This window comes from Plasmodium cynomolgi, chromosome 9, assembly GCF_000321355.1.
Source record: "Plasmodium cynomolgi strain B DNA, chromosome 9, whole genome shotgun sequence".
NCBI lineage: Eukaryota > Apicomplexa > Aconoidasida > Haemosporida > Plasmodiidae > Plasmodium > Plasmodium cynomolgi.
The window spans coordinates 1,756,731-1,766,370 of NC_020402.1; the positions used below are offsets into that span (position 1 = coordinate 1,756,731).

At 45.9% G+C, this 9,640-nt stretch overlaps 2 protein-coding genes across 2 annotated transcripts; one reads left to right on the forward strand and one right to left on the reverse strand.

Moving 5' to 3' along the window:
• Positions 1-90: 90 nt before the first annotated feature.
• PCYB_094860 (hypothetical protein) lies at positions 91-1,449 on the forward strand (the record flags this gene model as incomplete). The annotated part of the gene is made up of 2 exons (XM_004222601.1): positions 91-906; positions 1,231-1,449. Coding segments are annotated over exons 1-2 (1,020 nt in total), but the record flags the coding sequence as incomplete, so codon positions are not given.
• A 1,346-nt stretch (positions 1,450-2,795) lies between these two features.
• PCYB_094870 (transcription factor) lies at positions 2,796-8,544 on the reverse strand (the record flags this gene model as incomplete). The annotated part of the gene is made up of 1 exon (XM_004222602.1): positions 2,796-8,544. The coding sequence occupies one exon, from the start codon at positions 8,542-8,544 to the stop codon at positions 7,393-7,395; it is 1,152 nt and encodes a 383-aa protein (XP_004222650.1). The 3' UTR covers positions 2,796-7,392.
• Positions 8,545-9,640: the final 1,096 nt, after the last annotated feature.

Here is a 9,640-nt window from a genome sequence, read left to right on the forward strand (position 1 = left end):
GCGGAGTGTACATTTGGAGTAGGCGAAGAAAGGGAGAAGCCTGTGGCGGGGGAAGCAGCAGCATATCCATTTGGCAGCCTCGCTTTGCAGTAGTGGCAGCGGCATGCGCTCACCACTTGCGCGAACCATTTGTGCGCTCTTGTACGCAGTGAGCCTTTGCAAGTGCTTCTTCCCCATCAACGGAGGGGAACCCATAGGATCCCACAGACAAGGTGGACACCCAAGTGAAGGAGAAAAGAAAATGAGAAGTGTTCTGAGGAAGGGAAGCATTACACATCTGTGTAACAAAATAAGGTGTGTAAATTATGTGCAATGGTATGAAGGTAGAAGGAGAATAAGTAGTGCCACCTGGAATAGTGGGAAAAGGAGTCCAGTGAGTAGCCGCCTCTTCGGCTCGTTTGAAACAAAAATACCAGGTAGTCAAGCAGATCTCGTAGTCGACGGTATAGCAGTCAGCATTTCTGATAATACAAATATATTCAAGGAAGAGACCAGTAGCACCCCGATAGTGTTAATTCACGGGTGCTATGGAAGCAAAAATAACTTTCGTGTTTTTAGCAAAAGCTTAAAAAGCAGTAAAATTGTAACCCTCGATTTACGGAACCATGGGAACTCAAAACATACAGATAGTATGAAATATGAAGAAATGGAAAGTGACATAAAAAAAGTTTTGGATGAGCTTCACATTAGGAAATGCTGTCTAGTTGGTTTTAGTTTAGGTGGGAAGGTGTCCATGTATTGTGCTCTAAAAAATCAGTCTCTTTTTTCTCACCTAGTGGTGATGGATATTCTTCCTTTTGATTATAATGAGAAGAAATGCCATGTGAAGCTTCCGTACAATATTAGCTACATGACGAAGATTCTTTTTAACATTAAGACGAAGATGCGGCCGAGGAGCAAGGCCGAGTTTGTGGCCTACCTCCGAGCAGAGGTCCCGGACATATCCAGCTCCTTCGAGCAGTTCATCTGCACATCGCTCAGGGAGGAAGTGGCAAAAGTGGGGAAAGCAGCAAAAGAGGCGAACGAGGCAAAAGCGGAGAAAGCAGCAAAAGAGGCGGACGCGGCGGGGAATGCAGCTGGAGTGATGGATAAGCCGATGGGTGGGACGGACTTCGTCGGTGCTGCGGACGCGATTGGCTGTTCGGAGGGCCCGGCCGCCAAGCAGCAAAAAAACCTGGTGTGGAAAATTAACGTGGATACCATATGGAGAGAACTCCCCCACATTCTCAGCTTCCCACTAAATCACCAAGAGCGCAAGTATCACAACCCCTGCAGTTTCATCATTGGCAAGAAGTCAGACCTAGTCTATACCATGCCGCAGTACCAAACCATTATAAAGAATTACTTTCCCTCCAGCGAGAATTTTATTTTGCCTGATGCGACTCATACTGTTTATATTGACAATGCAAAGGAGTGTGCTGATATTGTTAATAGGACATTGCGCTTGTGATTTTTTTTTTTTTTTATCTCCTTATTGTGCTGGTTGCCCTCTTGTGTGGTAGTTCCACACGGTAGGCGTTCCATCATCGGGGGACCACTGGTTTAGCGAGCACCCCATTCGTGCGAATAGGGCGTTCACATCGATGTTGTGCTTTGAGCAGAGCTCCGTCATGATTATTATTTTTTTTTTTCCAAGTTTGTAAATATATCAACGTTGTGTTGTGTAGATGTGAACACATATACATACGACGTATTCGCCCTTGGAGGGGTGCCAACCTCGTCCGCCATCACACCCCAGGGAGGGTTTTACCCCTTGGATGAACCGCCGATATCTGTTCCTCACGGTGGCAACAACGGGGTGTTAAAATATGCGCAACTCAGTCTTTACGAGTCTCCTTTGATTGCATGTTTTAAGTTTTTACCTTAAAAAAAATGGCAACACTGTGATGTGGTGAGGTGGTAGCACTGTGTCATGGTAGCATAATAACATGGTGATATGGTAACATGGTGATATGGTAACATGGTGATATGGTAACATGCTGACATGGTGACATGGAGACGTGTGAAATGACTGCAGGGTTGCAGGAACAATGGGAGGCGGGGGAATGCATCCCCACGACAACACAGAACAACAAGAAGGGCACAGGGCAGAGGAGGCGTGCCCAAGAACAACATGTGAGGGGTGAGCAGATGATTAAGCGAGTGCGTATGCAAGTAAATCCGTGCACAGAAGCATCATTGTGCAGATGTGTAAATATATACTTGCACACACTCACACGAAACAACGCAATTGGGCGAACAAGGGAACTCTCGCGTATGTAAAAAAGGGGGCAAATGGAAATGCAAATAAATATATATATATGTGTGTGTTTGTATGTGTGTGTGTTTGTATGTGCGTGTGTACGTATGCGTGTTTGTATGTACGTATGTATGCGTGCGTACCTTTGCATGCCGGAATGGCCCTCTTTGCCGGGTTGAGCGCGAGCCGGCACGCCCAGCTACACACACGCGGACGCAGGGGAGGGCTAGAGCAGAGTGAGCCACTCTTTTCTTCGGAAAAACAAAGAAAGCATTTTCATGTTGAGTGAAATGAAGAGGCGTACCGTTCGGCGTGGGCCCGTGGGGACTTTGAACTGGGGGGAGGGGCTAACACACACGGGGCATGGTACGACCACCGCGTGGTTCCTTTCCCACCTCCAACAGTATTCCCTTTTTTTTTTTTCACCAGGTTGATATGCACAAGTTAGCCTACATACTACTGTTCATACAGCCATCTGCTTTATGTACCAATTCTATAGGGCAAAAAAAATAACCGTGTCTTCCCCCTGACGTAAAGGTAAAAGTGCCATGGCTAGCTAGATATTCCCAAGAAGTACGTTATTGTTCTCACTTACAATGGAGCTGTTAAAGGTGAGGTTGTTATGAACAGGGTTACTCCCATCGACGTCCTTATTCTTGCGGCAATTCTTCCCAAATATGGTTTGGCCTTTAACTTTGGAGAGTCTAACTTTGATTGCCCAGAATTTAGACTTATAAAAACCATGTGTTTTTGCAGAGAAGGATTTGTAATAGCGCTTGCCATTGTCATACCAGGAGGCAATCCAGCTCCTCTTGTCCCAATAAACTCCTGCGACATCACATTTCAGATCATCAGGGTTCTCTAGGTTAGGGCCTTCTTTATCGGATAACTCCAACAGGTACTCAAATTCGCTTTCATTTTTTATAATTTTGGTATTTGTTTTACTAACCGTACCATATTTTTTTATACTTTTTTTTTCTACACTTTTGTTGCTATTGGCTGTGTTTTTTTTGCCTCCTTTTTTTCTCTTGGTGGTGTTTGCTGATGCATCGTTTGCGTTTTTGAATCCGTCATTGTGTTCATTCTTCACGTATTGCATTAATCCCTTTGCGTTTGAATTTTTGGCCATGGATAGGGAGTCTCCGTTTCGGGGGGGTGTGCCGGTACTGCCGTTGTTTATAACTGTGGGGATGCCGCTACTGAAGGGGGTGGCACCGCGGTGGCCACAGTTGCTGTGGTTTGCCCCGTCTGTTCCATCTCCGTGTGTAACGTACTGGGGAGGCGCGTTGTACAGTTCGACCTTAAATCTGTCATTCACTCTCGGGTCTGCTTTGCCGTAAGCGTGCAGTAATTCCAGGGCGTCCTTCGAAAGCGCACCAGGTATAACTCCAATGTCGGTCTTCATACCGTTCTTTTCTCTGTCATAAAGGAGGCTACTATCCTGCAGGGCGTTACTATTTCCATGGTTGTACATCTCCCTGTGGAGCGCATACTCATGTTGTGTTTTCCTGCCACTTTTTCCATCTTCGTTCTTCGTTTGGATCCTCTTTAAATGTTCGTCACAAGGTGAGTAGACATGACCCAAATCTTTTACATACTGATTGTTGTTGTTCATGTTGCTCACTCCGTACATGCGTCCAATATCTTTTGAATTATTTTTTACATGTGCAGAAAGGTTATTTTCGAAGTTATCATGTACGAACTGGTCATGGTTTTTCATGACTCCTTCGTTGTGGTTGCTAACATGAGTAACTGCATACCTGTAGTTGCTATTGGCACTGCTGTCACTGCTGTTTAGGTCGTTATAAATGCTCGGTGGAACTGTTGGTGCAACCCCAGCAGGAACTTTATCTACTGGATTACTCCTCTGCGAAAATATTTTTAAATTGTTGCTGTTCTGAAATGCACTCTTCAAATCGTATACACTAGGGTTTCCGTTACTCTCCCATATGTGCATGGAGTGAGGATAATCCGAATTCAATTTACAGCAGAGGTCGTCCAATTTTACGCACACTGTGTAGATCGTGTCGAACCATTGACTGTATTTGTCATCTGTGAAATCTACGTTACTGCTCATGTCTACTTCTTTGGTGTTGCTGTGCATACTGTGGTTGTTCAGACCGTTGTTATATGCTCCGCTTACCTCGCAGTGGTTCCTCAGGCTTTCGTTATGTGCACCGTTTACCTCGCAGTGGTTCCCCAGGCTGTCATTATGTGTGCAGCTAATTAGATTTTGATGGTCTTGGAAACCCATCATGCTTTGCAGGTTCATTTCCTCTTTAAAATTTCGATCATTCATTTCGCTCTGCGGGCTGTGGTTATACAGGACGTGGTGTTGGTGGTACAGGTCGTCGCGCGTGTTTTCTTCGTTTGAATCGTCCACGTGGTGCATGCGGTTTCTGCCGTTTCTGCCGTCCGTGTGGTGCATTCCGCTTCTGCCGTTCATGCTGTCCACGTGGTGCATTCCGCTTCTGCCGTTCATGCTGTCCACGTGGTGCATGTCGCTTCTGCCGTTCATGCTGTCCACGCCATCCATGTCATCCATACCGCTCACCACGTCAACCCCATTCATGCCGCCCATCCTGCTCATGCCACTCATGCCGTTCATCCCGCCAAGCAATTCTCCCACAGTCTCTTGCTTACCCATTTTGTGCAGGATAATGTCCTTACCCACACTCCCGACATTCTCGCTGTGCACACAGCTGATGGTGGTGTCTAGACTCGTGTTTTTCATCAAGCGATCATTATTTACGTGACCAACGTTTGGCTTATGGATATTGCTGATGGGTATCTCTTGGCTAATTTTTTTAAAAATCATTTCTTTGTTCCTTTCCATCGATAGATTATTATCTTCCATCATATCATTAACGATCGTATCTTGACTAACTTTTCTCATCACCATTTCTTTGTTCCTATATTCGATGTGATCGTTGTCATTTTCCTGAATGGTGGTGTCTTCACTTATTTTTTTTTTAATTATTTGCTTGGGGATGATATCCATTGTAAGTTCCTTGTGCAATGGATTGCTCGTCCTCATTTGCTCGTTCAGGTAATTCTCCAGCTGCTCTCCGTTGATGAAGTTGGCCGCGCCCTGGTCGCTCACGCCGCTTACCCCGTTTACGCCGCTTACCCCGTTTACGCTGCTTACCCCGTTTACGCTGCTTACCCCGTTTATGCCGCTTACCCCGTTTACGCTGCTTACCCCGTTTACGCCGCTTCCACTACGTCGGCTAGCTCCGCTGTTTGCACTGTTTAGACGATTCCCACTGTGGTGGGCACTTGTCACACCAGCTGTTTTGAGACTTGTCACATGATTGCCCCGAGCCAGGTCACCATCGGTAATTCCATTCGTTCCATAGGACAGGTGTCCCTTCAGCTCCTCTCCTTGGTTCTCTACACCTAATGTGCTCATGTCCACGTGATCGTTTATGGTAGCACCGTTTTTTAGATTTTCCATAGGGGGATCCTTCTGCAAGTTGTTGGCTCCTACAGGTTCGACACTGCTGCGGAGGTTTGTCGAAAAGGTGTTTGTCTCTTGGTCCATGGCGAACGGTTGGTTGTCGGACGGGTAGCGTTCTACGTGCTGCGACGGGAACTGCTTCGAGTTTTGTCTCTGCATCTGCTTATGGTTCAGGCCCTGGTTCAGGTTTCTCAGCGGCACCTCGTTGAAGCTCATGCTGCTCCTAACTGGGGGGGAACTCGCGGCGGAGTTTGGCGTGTGCGCGGTTAGCTTGGTTTGCTCCATCGGTGTGTGAAGTGCTACTTGCGCGGTTTGCTCGGTTTGTGCTGTTTGCTCGGTTTGCGCGGTTTGCTCGGTTTGCGCTGTTTGCTCGGTTTGCGCAGTTTGCGCGGTTTGCTCTCTTGGTGTGCCTTTTTGGCCTTTGTAGTTTTTCTCACTGGACGCGATTTCTTCGCTTTTCTGGTTCTTTTCCCAGTTGGGGTTCTTTTCGTTTTTAATATTTTCCGTTTTTTTTTGACCCTCTACAGTTATTTCGCGTTCCAAAGCTATGTCGCGTTCCACAGCTATTTCTCGTTCCACAGCTATGTCGCGATCCACAGCTATTTCTCGTTCCACAGCTATGTCGCGATCCACAGCTATTTCTCGTTCCACAGCTATGTCGCGTTTCGCAGCTATGTCGCGTTCTACAGCTATTTCGTGTTCTACAGCTATTTTACGCTCTGCTTTATTTTCGCTTTCAAGGTTGTTTTCAATTGTATGGCTGCTTAATATTTTTTCATTTGCACTTTTACCTATGCTTTTTTCATCTTCTCCATCTTTTCCATTTTTTTCTCCCCTCGGGAATTTCCCTTCAGCGTCACGTACGTCAAAAGGTGCGCATGGCAATTTTGTCAAGGGTGCATCCACAGGGGCGACCTCATTCGGTGGGGAGATTCCATTTCCTGCATGCGTTTCTGAAGGAATAGGATCCATTTTGGAGTACACCGAGGTAGGCATTGTGTCAGGATTTTCTAGTCTTGCTAGGTCCTGCATTTTCTCACTTACATTTTCTGGTGCGTTAAAAGTAGTACACGCGTTCGGCGGGGCGTTTTCACGCACAGCCCCGTTTGGAAGTGCAATGCCGCTTGGGTGCGCAATGTCGCATGGCTGTAAAGCATCGTTTGGTGTTTCCCTTCCTGCAGTGGCTTCCTCACGGGGCATATTTTCCGTTCCGTGCGCAGCTATCAATTCGCTAGATGGCATGGACACACATGCGTTTATATCTGGCTTGTAGGGCCCTTCCACATCGGCCTGTGCCGCATCAAACCCTAATGCACCACACGGGGCAGTGCTTATTTTGCTTCCCTCAAATTCGACATCATCACAGTTTCCACTCCCCTGGTGGTCACACGTTAAGGTATTATTAACGGGGCTAGAAAAATTAATTTTTTTTTTAGCGTTACTTAAATGGGAATCATCTCCTACCTCTGTAATGTCTCTTTTTTTTTTGTATTCATTTTGAGTTATTTCACAATTGATCCATGTTTGATCATTCTTTTCGATTTGGTTCACAGCTCTTTCGCTGCTTACCATGCTGTCACTACTTCTACTGGCATCAGTGCCTAGGCTTTCACAATTTATTGCCGCATCAGATGGGGCACTAACTCTTGGCCCATTTTCCTTCTCTACCACCTCGTCGTCATTTTTACATTTTTCATTTTGCTTCTCCTCTATGTTGAAAATTTCCTTTTTTTTCCTCCTCCGGTGATGGACTTGTTAATTTGTTTGCGATCTCATCATTCGAGTTATCTTTAGAAGTGGGTCTCATTTCCTCCTCACCTTCTCCGTGTGTTTGCTTGGAGTCACTGCTGAATGTATTTACCTGAGCATGTTCATACTGATTAACCGAACTAATCAATTCGTTTGGATCCTCCTGAAGGGGTGGTAATAAATTTGCGTTACCAGCATCGCAGTAATCACCACGTGGATCCTCCCCTAGCAATGTTTCACCTTTGACAGGTTCATTCCTCATACATTCCACCTCTACTGCTTCCCTTTCTCGTTGTCCAAAAAATGTATAATCATTGACATGGCTCGAATGGACTCTTTTTGAGTCTTCATTTTCTTTTTGCACGGGTTCAGTAATTTTTTCGTTTGTTATTTTGCTATGCTCTTCTTGGAGGCTCCATTTGGAATGTCCATCCGCTTGTTCCTCTTCGATCGGGAGATGGCTGCTCGTTTGGTTCCCCAGTTCTTCGTTTTGTCCGTCGTGCAAATTATTTTTGTTCAGTTCGACGGATTGTTGACCTTCTACTGGGGGTTCGGCCTCGCCCGGGTTAACTCCGCGGTCATTTGTGTGGCTACCCGGGTGGTCATTCATAAGCCCATTTTGGTAATCACTTGCTTGAAGGCTTGCTGGACCACCTGCTTGACCACCTGCTGGACCACCTGCTTGGCCACTTCCTCCCCCAAGTATGCCTGCGTCACCCTGATCTGGTTCAACATTTTGTAGGGGCCCTTCCATCCCACCGAACGACGAGTTCGCCAAATTATTGACACACGAGTCGTGCCTCTCAAGGCGAATGTCATTGTTTGCTCTCACTTGTTCACACATGTGACTTTCCTTTCCCAGGCTAACATTCGAGTGAGTAGATTCTTTCGCAGATCCCTGTTGGCTGGCTTGCATATATGAACTAGCCGCTTCCCCCAGATTAGTAACCTCACTGTAACACCCCAATGTCTGCAGCCCTTTCATCCTGCATTCATATGTAGGGTCTCCGACTTGTAGATCCCTGTTAGTGTCCTTCATATCTCCTTGATCTCTCTCACCTTCTATGCCATTGGTCCAATTAGATAAGTTACTCATTTTAGTTAATGTTGGTGTGTATGCTCAGTGGGTCCTCTTTTGTAGTGTCACACATGAGACTTAATAGGAGGAGGCACGCAAAAATTAAGTGACTGATGAGCGTAATTTTACTATAATACCTCGTGCGTTATTTCGTTGTCTTTTTTGGTTCACCTGTTCGAAGGGGCGCTTCCGCAGTGGTGCGCATGTGTCCGCCGGGATCTGCCTGTATCTTCCCGTATATGCGTGCTTCTTCGTGTGTGCGGTTGTCGTTTCCACGCGGGTGCCGACGTGACTCGTCGTTGGGCTCTTCCCTTATTCGTTTTTTACCGTATGTATTTTTTTTTTTTATCCCTTTTTCCCAACGTATCAATCTTACTGTCCCTCTACGAAGAAACGCTTTTCGCTTTCCCAAGTGATGTGTACATATGGGTACCTACAGTGATCGGTTCTGTGGAGTCGGTAGATTTGCCAATTCACATGTGGGAGTTATCGAATCGATGATAAGGAGTATAAATTGTGCAACTTGTACAACGAACGGGAAAAAAAAAAAAAAAAAAAGATGGCTCGACAAATGCAGGTGCATCGAACTAAGATTGTCCCCGATAAAGTAAACTTAGTTCGACACGCACTTGCATGTGAATATATCTGTTGCGCTGGCCCGTCTCTCGTGACGATCTTTGATCGTCTCCCCTTATTACGCCTTTTGAGAGAACTTGCTGCAAGGCGTGAAAGCTACGGTACACACATGCAAGTAGGGGTCTCGTGAGGAACGAGGGTTCGTGCGCATGCACATCCGCACGTACGAAAAGATACGCCGTGGTGAAAGTGCACAAGCGCTTTTACAAAAAAAGTTCACACATCAAAGTGTGCATGTGTAGCTGTCGTCGTAGTTGTAGGCGCAGGCGTAGGTGTGTAGGCTTGGGCGTGTGCACATAAACATACACATTCGCGCACACATACAAGCACAAGGAAAAATAGTTAATTAAAAAATTGTCCCACAACTTCTTTCCCTTCAAGAAGAGGTGTGAAACTACAACAAACTAATTAGTTTTTTTTTTTTTTTCAAATGAGCAAACTTAATTTTTTATAGCTAATTTAATTAAACCCGACATGT